The 19,361-nt window shown below is 40.9% G+C and overlaps 2 protein-coding genes across 7 annotated transcripts in view; both read right to left on the bottom strand.

Moving 5' to 3' along the window:
- Window positions 1-25: 25 nt before the first annotated feature.
- LOC146653724 (von Willebrand factor A domain-containing protein 5A-like) lies at window positions 26-12,073 on the bottom strand. The gene is made up of 14 exons (XM_085379674.1): window positions 11,711-12,073; window positions 6,886-7,019; window positions 6,432-6,489; window positions 5,858-6,060; window positions 5,548-5,770; window positions 4,220-4,386; window positions 4,033-4,147; window positions 3,728-3,900; window positions 3,550-3,638; window positions 3,313-3,457; window positions 2,990-3,069; window positions 2,785-2,899; window positions 2,135-2,293; window positions 26-133 (listed from the first exon to the last, which is right to left on the bottom strand). The coding sequence occupies exons 3-14, from the start codon at window positions 6,469-6,471 to the stop codon at window positions 26-28; spliced, it is 1,617 nt and encodes a 538-aa protein (XP_085235800.1). The 5' UTR covers window positions 6,472-6,489; window positions 6,886-7,019; window positions 11,711-12,073.
- Window positions 12,074-16,014: 3,941 nt separating this feature from the next.
- Window positions 16,015-19,361, bottom strand: part of LOC146653725 (von Willebrand factor A domain-containing protein 5A-like) — a 30,198-nt gene continuing 26,851 nt past the window's right edge. For 3 of the 6 annotated variants that reach the window (XM_085380027.1, XM_085380026.1, XM_085380025.1), the window contains exons 16-20: window positions 19,298-19,336; window positions 18,996-19,055; window positions 16,730-16,893; window positions 16,436-16,559; window positions 16,015-16,323 (exon numbers count right to left, since the gene is read on the bottom strand). In XM_085380027.1, coding sequence (XP_085236153.1) covers window positions 16,244-16,323; window positions 16,436-16,559; window positions 16,730-16,893; window positions 18,996-19,055; window positions 19,298-19,336 — 467 coding nt within the window. In that variant the 3' untranslated portion in view covers window positions 16,015-16,243. The remainder of the gene's footprint in view (window positions 16,324-16,435; window positions 16,560-16,729; window positions 16,894-18,995; window positions 19,056-19,297; window positions 19,337-19,361) is intronic. The other 3 variants (XM_085380029.1, XM_085380028.1, XM_085380030.1) reach the window with 3 other exon arrangements.

Raw genomic sequence — 19,361 nt, forward strand, 5'->3', positions numbered from 1 at the left:
ATTCTGACACTAGATATGAACTCATTTACCCAGTGTCCTCTGCAGGTCTGAGACTGAAGTGCAGCTGGTTCTCAGAGGGATGACCTGCCAGGCTGTACTTCAGCGTCACACAGCCCTCTGCTGCCTCTGAGCTCTGACACAGAATTACAGTGTTAGAAGTCACGTTAATTACTGTCATCAAATACCTAAACAACAACATGAGAGGTAGGGGTGCAACGATACACAAAATTCACGGTTCGGTTCGATACTTTGGTGTCACGGTTCGATATTTTTTTCCGATACCAAAAAAAAAAAAAAAAAAAAAAAAAAAAGTTCATGCCTTTTTAATTTGTCATTTATTAAATTTTCACAGCACATTCTGCACCACTTCTTTGTGCGTTCATCATTTGTTTGAAGCCAGCTCACCTCCTGCAACTACTTTTCCGAGAATACGTGCTTCTTTTGTAGTTCGGACTCCTGACATTTCATTGGAGGTGGAGGAACATCACAGTAATTGCTTAAAGGAGCTTCTTCGACATCTTTAAGAGTTCTAAACAAACGTCTGTCCTCCTCCAGAAAATCTTATGTACGCAAACACGCATTGCAACTTATTATCTTGTGCACGTTTTTTATTTTGACAGCGAATGCGCACCTGCGGACCACTTATGTGCAGCCCTGGTTATTTAGCTCGTCATATTGCAGCCACAGAAATTATTTTGTCCATGAAACCATAAAGCTGCACTTTCTTTTTGCCTTATAGTCTGATTTGTCATAACTTTACAGTTTTGTGGTAAGCTTTTCTTTGGCTGTCACTTCTTCACCCTGACCTGTCTTATTTGGCTCAGCAGAACTAAAATATATATCCTGCTGCTTTCTCACACACACACACACACACACACACACACACACACACACACAGGTCAGCGATTCTCTGCGCGATCAACCTCTCACATGTTTAAGCTTGCTGCGGGAGATTTCACTTGTCATGTTTGCATAGTAAGCTAACGATTAATAAGACGATGTCAGAGGAATTGGTGCGCAAATTATCATCACTCACAGATCAGTGCTGTCGCTCTCTATACACAGTTCACCCGATTGCAAAGTGAAAGCAAAAAACAAGCGCAAATTCAAACGCGATTTCAATATGTCACATATTGACAGTGGCTCACCGATGCCAATGACATAATTACCCAGCTACATTTCCGAAAGAATGCAAAAGCATTGACATATATTTTTCCTTCCTACGACAGGCCGACGGGCAGGGCAGAGATAGATTTTGGTAGCCCGACTGGGAAAATCGCTAGCCCCGGGACGTCGGGCTAGCGATATTGCAAGCCCTGTATCTGATTGAGGAATCACTCATCTTTGGAAAAGAGAGTTTATTACAGAGAAATGGCTCTTTCCAAAATAAAAGCTATACTATATGCTTCTTCTGGGCTATATTCTCAGCAGCATATTAAAGATATCAGGTCCCATAAGGAGAATCCTGTGCTAACGGCTGTCTAAATGACTCTGGTAAAGTCTGTAGCATGCGTGCTTGTTGTTTTTGTCTGCTTCCACTTGTCTTTGCACTAGGATGATGTCGGAAGGAAATGTGCAGTCATATTCATTGTGTTCACACTAGTGTTGTCAGTGTTAATCTGAAATGAAGTTAACGCCACAACACGGCAAATCTCCGTTAACGAGCTACCGCGGATCGCCCCGTGTGTGGGGCTGGACGGCCAACACGTTAACGAGCTAACTGCGCTAACGCAGTAGTTCCCACCCATGTAATTGAGCATTGCCTGGCACATCCAACATACTGTCTTCAGGGTCATACTTCACATGAAAACCAAAATAGTTTCAAACGCCAGATCTGAATGAGGGTGGGGGAGGTTCAATTTGCCATGTTGCAACGAGAGCTTAACCTCTGTCTGGCTAGCTTGCCCTGCGCTCAGTGAATCTGCACTCGACAGTGCAGCCTAGGCGGAGCAGTCGAGTGCAGATTCACTGAGCGCTCAACACAGACAGCATCGTCAGAAGGAAAGTTGATAAAATAAATTAAAAATTTTGTATTGTTCGATACATATGCTTACCGAACCGAAAGCACTGTATCGAACGGTTCAATATCGATACGAGTATCGTTGCACCCCTAATGAGAGGCTGCTGCTCCTACCTGTCCAGTGAGCTGGGCATAAATCAGTGACCTCTGACCCTGGAAAAGTGTTGTGATTGGTGGAGAGAGGACAGTGACAGACACTTCCTTTGGTAAATCCCATGTGACTGAGATGTCGACCACAGCTGGCTGCAGAGCAAATCGTAGCGACTGCATCACCTGACAACAACAAGAATTAGAAAAAAAAAAAATATACATTTATGGGGTTTTTTTTTTTTTAATCATTCTGTCCTAATAATAACATCATGTTGTCTTTTTATGATTCGTGAAAACTGCCCAGCGCATCGCCGGAGCACAGTTCCCATTTCTGTATAGCTGTATATCCCAGATTCTGTAAAGTTATTTATTTCATATTCTGTATAGTTTTTCATATTTATATCCTGTTCATATCCTGTACATACTTATAGTTATAGAATATTCACAACATACTTCATACCGTGTACATTATAACATACCATAATAGACCCATTTCTGTAATATACTCACATATCTATATTATTGCTAATATATATTGTAATATATCTATATCACTAAAGCACTTCTGGATGGATGCAAACTGCATTTCGTTGCCCTGTACCTGTGCATGTGCAATGACAATAAAGTTGAATTCTATTCTATTCTATGACAATTATTATGACTTATTGTCTTACTTTTGGTTGCATCCTGTCAGTCCCTGTGATGAACTGAGCGTGACCTCCTCCTTCCTTGGCCATCCCATTGATGAGAGCAGAGCTGGCCCCTTCTCCAATCCCAAAAGAGAAACACCTGCAATACAACAGCTTTTGTTGTGTACACAGAGGACATGTTGGACATTCTGGTAATTGTGTAGATATAACAGTTTTTTTGTAGTTTCACCTGTGAGAATCTGAATTCTTCTTCACCAGATCGATCACTTCTTTGGTGTTTCCCACCTGTCCATCAGTAAAGACAAACAGCTGGAGAGGAGAGTTGGCACATAAGGACATAACATCAGACCCAGAAACACACAACTAGTTCTGAGAGCTGAGTTAAGTTTCAAAAACAAAAATACTTTCATGGTAATACACAATAAACAAGCAAACAAAAGAGCAGAACTGTTTCCTGGACACTACACTAACTTTGTATAACTGTTCAAGCTGGGCGTTTAAAAAAAAGTGCATTAATAGTCAGTGTAATGTCAGTGTATATGTCTGTGTTACCTGTCTGGGCTGATTGGGAATGCAGGCCTGGCTGTAAATATATTTGAGGGGCTTCAGGATCTTTGTTCCTCCAAGATTAGCCTTCATCTTCTTTATTTTCTTCAGAGCCTCCTCCATGGTCTTCTGGCTGTACTCCACACTCTTACTGTCATTACACAAACACCAATACACAAGTACATGTACTTCGTATCAAAAACAGACTTTTGTTGGGCTGACTGATGTGAGGCAGAGACTCACGGGAAGATGTGTTCATATTTGGACCCGAAACTGTAAATGTTGAAATAGCAGCCAATTGGTAAACTCTTCAACAGCAACAGTAGAGTGTCCTTAAGGGAAGAGGGAAAAGATGGTGAGGCCACTGTGTGAGAGGCACATCATGAAATTAAAGATTTCAGAGTAAACTTATTATGAATACCTTGGCACCGTGGATGCGAGTCTGGCGAGGAAATCCGTGGTTCCTAAATCCCATACTTCCAGATCGATCCACTAAGAACACAAACTCTCCACATGAAGCCTTTGAAGACATCACAGACTGGGGGAACTCAGGGTACAGACTCACCATCACCACTGGATCACCCATCAGAGAGCCTGAAACACATGAAAAGGACAGAAAAATGTCAAGTTTACATTTCATAATAGCTCCAACACAATTAACTTTTAGGTTGAAGAAGAACAATAGTTTTTATTTGCAAACTAATGACTTCTCTCATTTGCTCTCACCCGGCTCAGCAGAGGCCTGTCCTGCTTCCACCACAGCAGTGGGCTGGTGGGCGTCTTTGTAATAAATCAGCAGTTCAACATCTCTGTCAAACTTGTGTCCTGCAGCCAGCTTGACCTGCACACCACAAACACATTCATATTTATTCATCAGTAACAAGTAACACAGACACATCAGCACTCTACCTACCGTGGCCTGGGTTTGATCGGTGTTGAGGTACTGCAGAGGGTCCAGGGAACAGTTGGACTCTACTTTAGAGATTGGACGAGGAGAGGACACTCGGGCAGAAAAAGACAGACTGTAGGGCTCCAGAGAGGCTGGAACAGAAGTTACCTGGAAACCTGCACCTGCACTACCTGTACACAGTATCAGACTGATTAGAAGTAAATCTTTTGTTACAGTATCAACTTCAAGGTTCACAGAAAAATTAATTGAACCTCATGTTCTGGTTTTCTTTCTATTGTTATTTGATTTTAATACATTTCACTTCAGTTTTATTTGTATAGTACCAAATCACAGTGAAACAAAAGTCACATGAGAGTAAAAGAATTATAAATTTGATTCTGGATTTGACAGTGAACCAATTAGGAGAAGCCAGTATGGGATAAATATGTTCTCTTTTTCTAGGCCCAGTCAGTACTCTCGCTGCAGTAATAAATGCATGAACTAGTTTTTCAGCATAATTTAGTTCAACTGTTGTTTGCCATCTGGCTTCAACAATAGATAAAGCTAAGTATCATCTGCAGGGCCATATATTTGGATGTTGACTTTTAATGTTCTCTGTAAATCTCCCTCATATACACATTTACATAAGGGGGACGTAAACCCAGGTATGAGAAGGTGCAGTAATAAAAGCTTGTGTACATATTATGTTAGGTGCCTTTTTCATGGGCACCCAACTCAAGGGAGGAACCAGTGTTGTGTCTACACATAACAGACAACTTAGCAAAGTGGACACAATTTTAAACTGTATCTTTAGGCAGCCTGTTGCAAGTACACATCAGTTGTTCCCATTTCTTTAGCTGAAACCATGAAAAAGTAAAAAAATAACACTTTGACATTTATAAAATAATATTTTGGCACCAATAAGATGATTGCCAAAGTGCTATTAGATAAAAACTTGACATATCTGGGTAAGCTGTGCAGTGTGTCCTTAAAACATTGTGGAAACTAGACAGGTGAAGAAGTGCCAGGCCTAACAAACTATCTACAGCACATAATGATTTGAAAGTCATGTCCTTAAGAAATAGGAAAAAGATCCAGCGAACAGCTAACAGGACCCGAGGGATGGATCTGGGTCTTTAGGTGATCCATTTACTGTTCATTGAAGCTTCATCAGAAACGCTCTCAAAAGGAGGGTGGCTATCAAGAAGCCATTCTTATAAAAGGGAAAAAGGGTTCGAGGCATACGAATTTACACAAGAGGTGGACTGAAAATCAGTGGCAACAAAGGTTATCTTGACAGAGAACAACACAAAAGGCAAGCAGGATCAAAAGAAAAGCTACAGTTGTCCTACCCTGAGGTTGGTATCGAGGGTTGAGCACAGCAGGCAGACAGAACCTCAGACCATCATCAGCCTGCACAGCCAGCTCAGTGACGTACTCCAACCTGATGGAGGCGCTCTCTCCTGGAGGCAGACTGCCCACACACAGAGAGAATATATCTGGACTCTCATCACTCTCTGCCAATAGGCAGACCTGCTGACCGGAGCTCAGAGCATCATCATACAATTCACGAGCCTGAAGCACAGGTGACACATGTCAGTGACATTCACTGTTTATTTTGAAGCTCACTTATAATCAGGTTATATTTACTGTCCAGCTCACCTTCTGTTTCTCCTTCACCTCAGCTACAATCTGCGTCTGTCCAATCTGAGCGCTGAAATGACAGACAGCAGCATCTCCAGGCAGAGGGAAGACAAAAACAGCCTCTAATGGTTTGTCCTCCTTGTTCTCATAGTTCAGAGTGGATACCACTGTAGCCACATGGTCCCTCACCTCCAGCTCCACCTCAATGCTCTTCAGAGGAACTGACAGTCAAACAGAAACATCCAAATTTACAACACATCTTAACTTGGTCAAACCAGTTAAATGGACTGGTTCTTATACAGCACTTTTCTACTCTATCTCAAAGCACTTTACACAACTTGTCTCATTCACCCATTTGCACAAGCACTTTTTTCTATACTCTTTCTATGGAAGTGCACAGGCAATCATGCGCCAATAGATGCATCAGAAAGCAACTTGGGGTTGGTACATGGCCCAAGGATATTTGGCATGCAGACTGCAACAGACGGGGGTCGAACCTCCAAATTGGTAAGCAACCTGCTCTACCTCCTGAGCTACAGCCGTCCCCCCCCCCAATCTCCTATGAAATTGTATTTATTAAGTGATGTTTTACCTGGTTCCATCTGGACACTGCGTAGACCACAGAACACCATCTTTGTACCTATTCACAGCTAAATCAGAGATTTAATTTGAACATGATCGTTATACTGACACGTAACTTTCATTAAAATATAGCCAGCCTGAATACAACATAAAGTGATTAAGATATATCTGAAAGACTTAACCTGAGGTCATTTTCAAAATATCAGAATAAAAACAAAGAAAAGCAATCATCCTTAAAGATATAAATGGAAATATTATAACTTGAAAAAAACTTTGAAAGATATTTTTGTTGTTGTGTGGGCAAATAAAATCTCTCTTTTTTTTTCAGATATTACTCTGACGGGCAATAAAATGGAAAAGACCCACCATGTGGAGACACTACGATCTATGAAGAAGGCTAATTTCGATCAAAGATTCTGATGCGTCATCTTAACCTTCATAAAACACATGGAATAAATTCCTACCTCTTAAAACACTGACGTTGGTCCAGCAAATACTTTCCTCCTGCTGTTTGTGACGTAAACGCGCTCGTTTCTAAAACAGTCGCAGTAAAAGGTCCAGCCGAAGACAGAGATGTCCACTTGTGCTCTGCAGACAGCTGTGGAAAAAACACAGTTCTGAGGGCTGGGACAGTCAGGTGGGCGAGGCTTCAGCAGCCAGCCGAAGTAATCAAGTGCATCTACCAGCTGCTGCTCACCAGCGCAGTTAATATCAATTAACGTCAGTGAGCAGAGAGGAAGCAACAGCCACATAACAGCAACACAGTGCGGTGTTAGAAAAAGTCACTGTGTTTTCCACGAAGTTTTTTATGCACTGCATGAAAAACCCTAATTTGTTACAATTACCAAATACCAGTTTACAATAAACACAAAAATCAGAAACCAAAAACATGAAATTAAAAAGTAATTAAATCAGGATGGATTTTATGGCACAACACTAAATTTAAAGCAGTATGAAGTAGGGGTGGGCGATATAAACGATATAAGATACAAACGATATAAATTTGGCTAACGGTAGAGATTTTGACTATACCGCTGTATCGCCATAGCGCATATTGATGATGTCATCAAGCTGCGCCTGTTTTGGTCGAAAGCGTCACAGCAGCTACAACCGTTATCATCTGCAAATTAAGCCGGGAGACAGTCATAGCAAAGAGATGAAGCACTTTTGAAATATTGGGAAAGCCAAAAACTCTGCTTCACCTCCGTAACATTGATTCATTAATGTTGAATTCTCTCGTAGCTGTTCTATTCCCATATTGTTGCAGTACATTAATAACTACCTTGTATTGTGGATGAATAATCTCAGTTGTTCTCCTGACTGACGTTTGCCCCGTGTATAGCATCCTGCTTTGCGATTGCATTTGTCCCTAACCACCAGAATCCCTCACGTTAACTTTTATCGAGTAGAAAAAAAGTTGGCGTTCATCATCCAGCTTCACTGTGCTAATGTTATGCTAACATAGCTGTGTCGCTAGCAATCACGTAGCACAACATTATATACCAGGTAGTCCAACTTCAGTAACCCTGCAAACGCCACTGATGTTTAGTTTTCTGTCTTCATTTATGTCAGAAGTGGTAGCAGAGCTGTATGTTTTAATTAGTTTAAAAAATCTCTCAGTCAGAACATGGTGTGTCATGTTTAGGTGGAAACTAGCAAGCTAACTTCCTGTTAACTTCTAACTCCGTTAAATTTAATAACTTCTGTTTTCATGGATGCCTGGTTGTTAAACTTAATTGTTACACCTAGTAAAGCAACAACGCTGATGATTTTATTAAAGATGAAAGAATTTAGACCATTTTTAACTCTCAATTTTCGTTTGACTTTGGGACCTGAAGGGACGGAGTTTTGGACCCAGATTACTCCGCGAAGCTCCTCACTACGGCAGCCGTAATGCTCTGACAATCCATCAAAACATTTTTGAACAGATTTCTGCACGCCCAAATCGGTTCCAGGTCAGTAAGCACAACCAGAATTCATACATAAGGCACACTCGATTTTTGAGAAAATTAAAGGATTTTAAGTGTGCCTTATAGTGTGGAAAATACGTTATACAGAAGAAAATAATATATCGGGATATATATATCGTTACCACACGTGCTTCAAATTATATCACGATATGGATTTCATGCCATATCTCCCAGCCCTAGTATGAAGTCAGTAAACCAAACCCTCAGAGCCCCAGAGTTTCTCTTTTGATGCTGTAACCCAACAGGACTTTTCCAGCTTCAACACACTCTGTCACACACAGTGCTAAAAACACAGTTATTACAAGAAAGCATGTGGAAAAACAGCTGATCGTAGCCATGGCATATTGTTAAAATAAACACACTTTATCAGCTATTATCATGGTTTCTACCATTCTGAGCACGGACCCATGAGGCAGCCTTCACAGCCAGAAGCTCTTGAAGCCATGAAGCCGGATCAGAGCCAGAATAGTGGCCCACACATCACCGGTAGCGTAAATCAACAAATTAAAGGAAATCAAATTAAACAGAAAAAACACAAAAACATCAGAAAGCTGCATACACTTATCACAGACATGAACGTCATGATAATTTGCGACCTTTTATGATTTGTTTGCACATTTCTTTTTCGAGGATCGAATGATTGTACAGCAGACATCAAGAATTTCATGGATAAGCTTTAATTTATCTTGGATTTTGTCCAATCTAATAACAATAATTGTTATGAGGGCTTCTATATCAACTCCAGAACACGGTAACTTATTTACTAAGATGCGTGTGAAAATGTCCTGATTAGACCTCAAAAGGTCCTCGTGGTCAAAGGGTTATATTAACTGTAGCAGAACTGAATTTGAATTTAAGTGTCACGGCTAATGGAAAGCATGGACTCAAGCGCAGAACTCTGGATACAAAGCAGACAGTGCGTTTATTTACAGTGCTCAAATACAGTCTTAAACAAAGAAGGGCAATTGTCCAAAGGTGATTTTCTCCCAATTCCCGAAGGTGGTGCACATGAGTTAGTGATGTGCGATACCACTGATTTCCTTTCCGATCCGATACCAAGTAATATTCAGGGTGGTATCGATGATACTGATACGGTCTTTCACTACTCGGGTTAAACATGATATATAAGTCACTTTGATAACTTCAAAATGTTATTGTTTGGCTTTTTCAGTGTTTTATTTGTTCGTGACTAAATCGGTTTGGCTGAGATTAAAGTTATTAGATTAGATTAAATTAAATTTAACTTCATTAATCCCTCGGGAGGGTTCCTTCAGGGTTTTCACACAGCTGAATAAACATCAAACAATAATTAAACAGAAGAGTTTACGTCAGTGCCCGGTTATATATTAGATAGCCAGGAGCAGACGGCAGAGTTTCACTCCACCGAGGGAGCTCGTGACGTACTACCCTACTACTTTCTTTAGACCGCCAAGGTCGGGTCCTCAGGTGGAAGCAGCCTCTGAATTTGGACACCCCCGCTGTTTCCGGGCCGGCCAATAATAATGGTGACATTTAACGTATTTTATCCGATCAATAAACCCTGTAAAATGTATTTATCACCCCCCAACAGCCCTTTTGAATGCCTCCCTAGTATGGCCACAACACCTCACTCTTGGAGCACTTTTTTTGCCACATGTATCGCAAACCACGTCTCAGCTGTTTGTGGAGGTAAAATACGTCCGCACAATTACGCTCAGCCATTGTTGTGAGTGCGCACGCCAAGGGGCTGCGAGACATTTATACAGCCATATTTTGCACATGACTATGAAAGGCGGAAGAGGAAGTAGTTCCTCTGAATGTAGACAATCCGAATGTTATAGTTTCTTTCCACTGTGTTCCTGTTAATGATAAACTACAAATTTACTCTAAATTACTAAAATATCGATATTTTAATGTGAGAATCGATTATAGAACATAAATTACTGGTATCGGAGGAATTGATATTTCAGGATCGATCCGCACATCACTACCAGTGGTGTGCGATACTGCATATTTTGGTATCAATCCGATACCAAGTAAATGCGGGCCAGTATTGCCGATATCAATGCCGATACCGATACTTTTCAATAAATAAGGTGGATACGTCATTGAATTGCTAAGTCTCAATTAATTTTTATAACCTTAAGTGTTTTTTGTGATGGTTCATTTTTTATTATTAAATAGTTAAAACCCAGGACATAATTAGGATAAAGTTTATAATTAAATAGAAAATGCTTTCTTATTGTGGCTGCTCTGCGATGCCACTGCAGGTGAGATGGACTCACCTGTACCGCGTCTATAATCACGCCTGGCTGGCTTAAAACCTGTGCTCTGCTTGTATTGTTGTTAGTGATGTGTACAGCTGGCGAGCTGCAGCCGTTGTACTAATGTACTGTTAGAGAAATCGTGTGATTATTGTAACGGTGGACAGCGCACGGGAAGGACCGGTTCAGGGTGAGCTGGAGGCTGGCGGGACCTGCCAAGCTGGAGACGGAGGTGCGGTTGGGGGGGGGGGGTCCTGCCACATCCGAGGGCAGCGTGCTGTCCGGTCCAGCCTCTCTTCCAACAGAGGCCGGCACGCTGCGTGGTACTGCGCGCCGACCACCTGCTCAGCTGCCTGTGAGCCCCGGCTCACTTCCATGCCTGCTGCCCCGCTGCTGTTTGCCACATGGGTGGCTACCTGGGGCGCCGATGGTCCGGGCCGATTCCCTCGCCTGCTCGCGGAGGGGGCGAGTAGGTTAGGCTCTGTCTCAGGGGCAAAGGGGGTATATGGCGGGGTACGTTCTGAGATGGACTCACTTGCACGGCATCTACAATCATGCCTCGCCGGCTTAAAACCTGTGCTGTGTTCTGTGTTGTTGTTGATTGTGATGTGTACAGCTGGCAGCAGGAGAGCTGGAGCAGAATGTACTGTTACAGCAGCCATGTGATTATTGTAAGAATAAATCATGCTGTGAAGCATGAAAATGCCATCAGGTCTGCCGTGGCGGTTTACTCATTTTATTTTTATTTTTTTAATAAAAAATTTACAATAAATTGTGCAAACCAGTAAACAAATCAAAACAAGTACTACTGGGAAACTATAATACAAAATTTACAATTAAAATTCTCAACAACAATAACAGCTGATAAAAATATAAATAATATGTAAACAACTTAACAACCCCCAACTTGTCTAAGTCACGTCAAGTGACAGCGCAACATGTCAACACAAGAGGGGGAAGAGGGAGCAAAGTGCGTCTGCTCTGCGCTGACACAGGAGCAGCAAGTCCAGCGACCTTTGCCAAAAGCACAGCATTACAAACAAGAGCGGAACTTAAAAGTAAAGAATCGATCTCACCAGCCTAGTATTGATTCGATACCGATGCCAACTTGGTATCGATATAATCGATATTTGGATCGATCTGCCCACCACTAATCACTACTCTTCAGTGAAAATCCGTGTGTGCTCCTTCCGTGTGTGTTTCTCCTCCCGAGTGATAAAACCAGCGAGCCCTTTTCTCCGCTCTGTACTTCTCCACCTGATGGACGAGCAACAACAACATCTGATGAGAAGGCTAGCCTGACTATGCTAAGTCACAGAATTGCGAGCACACTAAACTACCAAGCTTCAAGTACAATCCAGCGTCGACTGCCGTCTGGTAAATACCTCAGCCCAAGCGAGGAAAGATTAGCAGCAGCTGGGTGGTGTGTTGGCAGCCGAGCCCCGGTCAGGGGTCGGCCATTCTCTCCCGGAGGCGTGGCCAGACCTGGAGTAGGGGGGGAGGGGAGGAGAGGGAGACACACACACAAGCAGGACCGTCCGACCATGACATTAAGCTGATGATGCTGACGTTCATTCCTTGAATTCCAACTGTATATTGTCTAATCTAAAGACACCATAAACAGTGTACTGTCAGTGTATAGAGATGAAAAACAGTTAGGACAGCTTATGAAATATCTGCTTACATCTTGTTGAATTCAGTTGTGTGCATCCACAAAGAGCAACAGATCAGCTGATTACAGCCTGTAATTTTGATGATCACTGGGTTTTTATTTGTTTGGTTGTTATGGGAGTCACGTGGGTGCTAGCGGTGACATAAATGGGCGTTGTCACTCTGTCATTCACGGGTTTTGATTTTGACAGAGAGGAGGGCTGGGTAGCCGTACTTTTTGTTGACCGCTGCACAACATGTTTCGCCTTGTTACATTAGAGCCTGTGACGTTGTAAGAGTCTGAATCAGGAGCCGATGACATTACTCTGTAAACTCTCAAAGCACTTTAATAAACAAACAAACAATTCCACCTCTCGCATTATTGCGTAAAGTTGACAGCGCGTCAGGCAAATAGGCAGGCTTCATCCCCGGCCTCTAGCGACTGTGGAAGTCGGTACAGTGGGTGAATTCAGTAACCTGTGCCGTTTGCCTAGAGGGGGGCAGAGGGAAGAGACCAGTGGATGTCCTCCAGAGGCGGCAGAGGCTGGCCAGTGAAGTCCTGAGCAGTTTTTATCACCCTCTAGAGAGTTTCGCTGTCTGCTGCTGAGCAGGATGCTTTATATTGAGAGTAGAAATGCTCTAATAGATTTGCAGACAGGTGGGGCTTCTTCAGTATTCTGAGGAAATAAAGTTCCTGTTGTGCCTGTTTTATAATAGGAGCACCATTCGTTGTCCATTTAAGGACCTCATTGATGGCAACTCCCAGAAATATAAAGCAAGCACCCCCTCATCCTCCTCACCTCCAGATTCCAGTGGCCTGAGCGCCCCTCTCTGTCGCCTGAAAGCAATGACTACTTTTGGTTTTTTAATATTTAGGGAAAGGTTTTTATAAGAGCACCAATCAGATACTGACTTGATGTCAGATGTTCTTTTTATATTATTATTTTGTGGACATCAGATATCTGATATCAGCAGAGATGGGAAGTAAAAACCTAAAAACATTGAAGGTTAAGCAGTGATTCTTTTTTTCTGTTTAAAATCAAAACTTTGTGAGTTTTTATTTCAAATAATAGCTGATGAGCTTCATCTCCATATTCTACCAGTTGGTGATGGTAATTCATCATCATTTGAATGTACTAATAACAGAGTTGCAGCAACTGAAGATACATAATTTAAACAATTATTCACCACACATTTATTTAACTCAGCTTTTTAACTAAGCATTACTCCATTACCAATTGATTAAATTGTGTATTCTAACTGAGGAAACGTAACTTTTATACTTCTTTAATTGGCGATTCTGTTCTGAGACATTAGAAGTTAGAGACACCAGCAACCATGGTCAATTATCTTCCAGGGGCCGGAGAAGGTGACATTGAGGAAAATTTAAAACTGCTGGCTAAGGGTAAACGTAAATTGTCATGTTTCAGCTGTGTACAGGCAGGAGAAGGACCCAAACGCAAAACTCACGACAACAAAATTAAATTCAAAAAGCTGCTTTATTGCAGAATGGCATGGTAAACTAAACTAAATTAAACTGGGACATGGATAAACTGACACACAAGGAAACACAGCCGTGAGGGGGACTACGACACTGACAAAGAGAAACACAGGGCTTAAATACACTGAGGGATAACGAGGGAATGAGAGACAGAAGGAGAGCACAGCTGGAAGTAATCAGGTTGGACGGAAAGGGAAGCAAAACTAGAAACACTGAAGGGCAAGGGAGACTTAACAGGGGTTGGAAGACACAAGGGGAATCTAATAACAAAGAACTAGAAAAACTCATGAGCTTAATTATATAAACATCCAAATAAACTAAACTCAAAACACTGGGTCATAAGACCCAGGATCGTGACATAAATTCAGTACAATTATAATTCACATCGGCAGTAATGATACCCAGTTACGTCAATTGGAGGTCACCAAAATGAATATTGAATCGGTGTGTAACTTTGGAAACAATATTGGAGTCTGTAGTTTTCACCGGTCCCCTCCCCAGTCAGACCAGGAGTGACATATTTAGCCGCATGTTCTCCTTGCTGGCTGTCTGAGTGGTGTCCAAAAAACGATGTGGGCTTCATAGATAATTGGGAAACTTTCCAGAGGAAACCCGGTCTTGTTAGGAGAGACAACATTCCTTAGATGGAGCCGCTCTCATTTCTAGAAATTTATTTCTAAATAAAATTTATTAAACACATATTAAAAACATGACTATCCAGAGTTGGGATCAAGAAGCAGACTTGCAGTCTTACATGCCTCTCTTCTCTCCTCCCAGCAAAACACCGACTTAAATGAGTCAAAACCCCGGAGTCATACTAACTATCAGAATCCTTGAAGCACAGGCCGAGTGCTATGAGATTGACTCTAAGATCACAACCTGATTAAAAACAGAATCTAACATAAACATTCTTGAGATTACGGGATGGCAAAAAATGTACTTTAAAACAAGATCTTCTTGTTTCATTGGGACAGTAAAGTCCCATAAGAAAGAATAGGCATACCTGTGTAAGAACAGGTATCACTGCTATGGAGTTTAATGTTTTACATGCAGACTCAGGGCTGCTAGTCTCCTCTCGGCATTTAAACATTGGTAATTTAGAAACTCACAGTTCAACAGCACAACACTGTGTTTCCTTTTTACATCAAACATTTCTTTCAGCCATCTGTTTTTATCAGTGGATACATGACTAACTTTTATTCAATAGCCACAAATTACACAAATCCAAGATTAAATATTTTATTTATCAAAGACATGTGATTACACATTCATCAAGGAGCTAAGCACAGTGTAAGAAAAACTTTATAAAGTAATAATAAATGTTTTATAAAAATCATATTCTCTGATGATCACATTACACGTGTCACATCTGTTTTTTGTTTTTTTCACTTTGGACTGAACATGGTAACGCCTGGACCTAAAATATCAGGGCTGATTTTTTTGTCCCAGTCCAGGCCTGCAGCCCTCCGTTAAGAAACCATGTTCTGATCTCATTTCCACATTGATACAACCGTGATGAGTTTAGTTTAGTGCGCTTTCATTGAATCCGTTTGATCTTTATTTAAGGTCATTGGTTGGATACTTAAATGTAAAAAACAGAAACTCACTCGATCAAATTGTTAAGTGGTTGAGCAGGCTGATCCACAGCTGAGCAGAGCATCCCTGTACACCAGACCGTTACAGCAGTTTGCTGGTTTGATTTGTCTTGATGGCTCACACCTGTTGCATAGTGAGTTTCAGTTTCTACCTTCTGGGCAAAGGTTCCTGGTTTCAAAATGTAAAACATGGAGGTTTAAAAATAGCTTTGTTGTAGCAGCCATTACTCAGATGAACAAGTTATAGCTTGTTTGTGGTTGTATTAAGAGTATGTGATGGATGGCTCATGACTGCAGAACAAATCTAGCTATGCAGTCCCTCTGCTGGCCTTGATTTCACTCGCTGTGAGACATGGCTGATGATGAGGTCTCATTTGTTAGTGGAAATTATGTCCAGCTGTTTACTTACATGACATGAATTAAAAAATGAAAGATATGCATTGGAATAAGGAAGAATTTTGCTTCACTATGACTTTGAATTTAAGCTGCATATTTTCCTCAACCATGATTAAAAAATGTGTTGAAAGACAGAACTGGCCAGGTGTGTTGGTCTTTTTAAATATTTTAAAATTAAATTATTTATTTTTTTCATGGTGACTCATTAGAAGGAATGATGGGTCCAAACTCATGTGTGTTGTTATTTGTTTAATATTTGATGCTTTCAAGCAAACAGCAACATTAAAGTTAGAATAGAAAAGCAATAATCTCTGGTACTCTTACAAAGCTGACTTTGGACACATGCAGCATAAAATAAGGCACATTAGATAATAAAGTTGGACGATGCAAAGATTAATGTGGATGAAGTATGAAGTAAATCTGCTTCTGTGTATGAATCATAAAGAAGTTGTTAGTTTATAAAAAACTCAGAGGCCAAGGGCAGTTTTTTGCACACTGCAGCCCAACAATATATTTCCGGCTTCCACACACTCTGTCACAGACGGTGCTGGAAAAAAAAGGAACACACAAAACAAAATAACCAGTTAGCATTAATCTTAACGACTGTAGCAACTCAGTATAGCCATCACAAACTGAATGCTTATTTTTGTGTTTACTACCTTTTTGCGCACTGAGCCATGATACAGCCTTTGCAGCCAGAAGCTCCCACTCGTCCTTTGCATCCATCTTGAAACCATGAAGCCAGATCAGAGCCAGAATGGTGGCCCACACTTCACTGCTGGCCTAGCGTATAGAATCAGAAGTCATGTAGTTAAATATTAAATTAAGTGAGGCAGCATGCAGATGTTCGTTAACATGAGTGTGTAATTTTGAAAATTCAATTTTGAAATCATTTTAATGAATACGTTACAAACACCCACTATTACTGTGTTATTATTTATTTAATAGTCCACCTTTTCAGGCTTTGACTTTTCCACCTCCTCGTTGGTCTTTCCCAGTGCAGCAGCCAGAGCTGGATCAAGCAGCCAGCAGCCAGACGCCTTCTGGAGGGAGACTAACTGTAGCAAAGGGTCTCTGGGTGGCTTCTTAGCAGGTGGAAATTCTTCATCCGGCAGTGCTAAAGGGGAAATTTAAATACAAGTACATTCATAAAGTTTTTTATGCTGATCACTCTCCTTCTATTTAGTTAATAAAATCATCTTAATTGGGGGGAATTAACAGAGCAATATTTTAGAAAAAGAGTTTAGTTAATTAAGAAAATAGTTCCATTGATTCGGTTAGCATCCACATGTTGCAATCTTTTTTTCCTCACATACAAGGTGTTGAATAATCGAGCTCCACCTTATATTAAAGACTTTATAGTATCGTATCAGCCGCTCTCTGACTGAGCTGTTCTTGTGTTTAACTCCTGTGGAACCAGCTCCCAGTTTGGATTTGGGTGACAGACACCCTCTGTACTTTTAAGACTATGTTAAAAACTAGGGGTGGGTTTTTATAATCGATTTATCGATTAAAATTGATTCTGGCTTGGATAACGTGAAATCGATTCATTAAAATCCTGAATCGATTTTTTAATATAAATTTATTTTGCCCGAAATGCCAGAATCTCTGGTGAAACCTCAAAATTTCAACAACCACCAAACAGCTAAGACAGTAAATGAGAGCAGGAACACGGATTCTGCACAAAGACGTAAACACACAGCGCGGACCCGCGGATCAGAATCAGTGAGATGTCGCCTTTCTCACCTGACGGCACGGACACGGTCCGTGCTGAAAGCCGACAGCTCGCTGATTCTGATGTTTCGGCGGGTCCGCGCTTTGTGTTTACGCCCTTTCTGTGCTGATTCTAAAGCTGTTAGTTTTATCTCTCTCCAAACAATATTGACCGAACCAGCAGCAAAAGAAGATCCAAACTAAGCTTCACAAAAACATCGTCATGAATTTCCTCTGACTTTTGCTGTTTTGCTTCCACCACACTTCATGCACAGCTCTCTCTCTCTCTCTTCAAGAACAGTTTCCCGTCTAAAAATCTGTTTTCTGCATCATTCGCTTGCTTGTTACGCACAAGTCTACTGTTGTTTACAGCGCACTGGGTCGCTGGTTTTTTTTCCTTTTACATACTTCCGAAGAGAAAACCTAATTTCTGCCGTTCAATACTGAACAAATTTAAACTTTCTAAAATTGTGCAAAATGCAAAACGCTTAGCCGTGTCTCTAATAAAACTGCTGTAACGTCAGAGGTAACGTTTATATGTTGATTAATGGTTTTCTTTTGTTTTTGATGTACTGCAGAATATTTTCATAAAATCCCAGGCCAGGAAAATCACCTTCATGTTTTTCTGTGTTTTATGTTCAGCTACTTTGACACAAAGGCATCTGCTGTGACGCTCACACCTTTGATAAAGTCTTGCGTGTGTCAGCTTCCTTTTTATAGATACAAAAATATGTAAATCTACTGATCTGAATTATAATATTTCTGACTGTCAAAATTTCCCAGATTCAAATCGAATTGAATCGAATCGAATCAAATTGTGGATCGTACCGATTCGGGACCTTGTGAATCGGAATTGAATCGATTCTAGAAATCAGTGACGATACCCAGCCCTATTAAAAATGTCCCTTCTTGATAAAGCATATAGTTAGGGCTGGATCAGGTGACCCTAATTCCTTCCTTATTTATGCTGCATTATGTCTAGACTGCCGGGAGATTCCCATGATGCATTGAGTAATTCTTCTTCAGTCACCTTCTTCACTCCCTATGTGTTTATACACCTCTCTGCATTATTCTTCCTCTCTGGCTCTCTTCCACAGTGTGTCTTTGTCCTGTCTTCCTACCCTCATCCCAACCTGTCGCAGCCAGGAGGGAGTTTTTCCTTCCCACAGTCACCAAAGCGCTTGCTCATAGGGGGGTCATATGATTGTTGGATTTCTCTCTTTTTTGTATTACTGTATACAAAAGGTATTTTATGAATTTCACCAGGTTCTGTACTAGGACCAATACTTCTTATGTTACACCTGTTTAGGCAGTATTATTAGAAAACACTGAACTCTTTTGCATTGCTTTGCAGATGACTCTCAACCCATGAAACCAGATGATACAAAACGAATTAAAACGAATTGTACTACAGGAATGTCTTAAAGATATTAAGGTCTAGATGACTTTTGCTGTCCAACTAAAGATAAACGTGTCTATCTAAAACAAAGAAGTCAAAACAGATACCTCCGTAATAGCACTCGTCTTCGAATTCTGGAAGGTTTCCATAATCCACCTCACAATCTGCTTTTTCAAAGGAAATTCAACACTGAGCACACACACTTGAAGTTGTAATCAAAATTAATACATTTTTCCCCTCATTGCACACTGAATGTAGTAGCATGCTCAACACTTAACAAAATGTAAACCTCTGTATTTTAAAATTTTGAAAGTTAAAATTAATAGTAGAAAAATCAAAATTACACTTGGAAAAGAATCAGTACATATTCAAGGGTGTCCATTTAAAGCAAAGAAGTCAAAACAAATACCTTCAGAGTCATCCATTGCACAATAGTACCGTAAACCTGCTTTTTCAAAGGAAATGCAACAGTG

Source organism: Rhamphochromis longiceps, linkage group LG14 (genome assembly GCF_057381845.1).
Source record: "Rhamphochromis longiceps isolate RC_006_pf linkage group LG14, R_longiceps_female_GT1.1, whole genome shotgun sequence".
In the NCBI taxonomy this organism is placed as follows: domain Eukaryota; kingdom Metazoa; phylum Chordata; class Actinopteri; order Cichliformes; family Cichlidae; genus Rhamphochromis; species Rhamphochromis longiceps.

Coding starts and splice junctions, on each gene's coding strand:
- LOC146653724 (XM_085379674.1), bottom strand. CDS start 6,471: ATGGTGTTCTGTGGTCTACGCAGTGTCCAGATGGAACCAG. Junction 4,148..4,219: donor CCGATCAAACCCAGGCCACG/GTAGGTAGAGTG, acceptor TGTGGTGTGCAG/GTCAAGCTGGCTGCAGGACA. Junction 2,900..2,989: donor AAGAATTCAGATTCTCACAG/GTGAAACTACAA, acceptor GTTGTATTGCAG/GTGTTTCTCTTTTGGGATTG.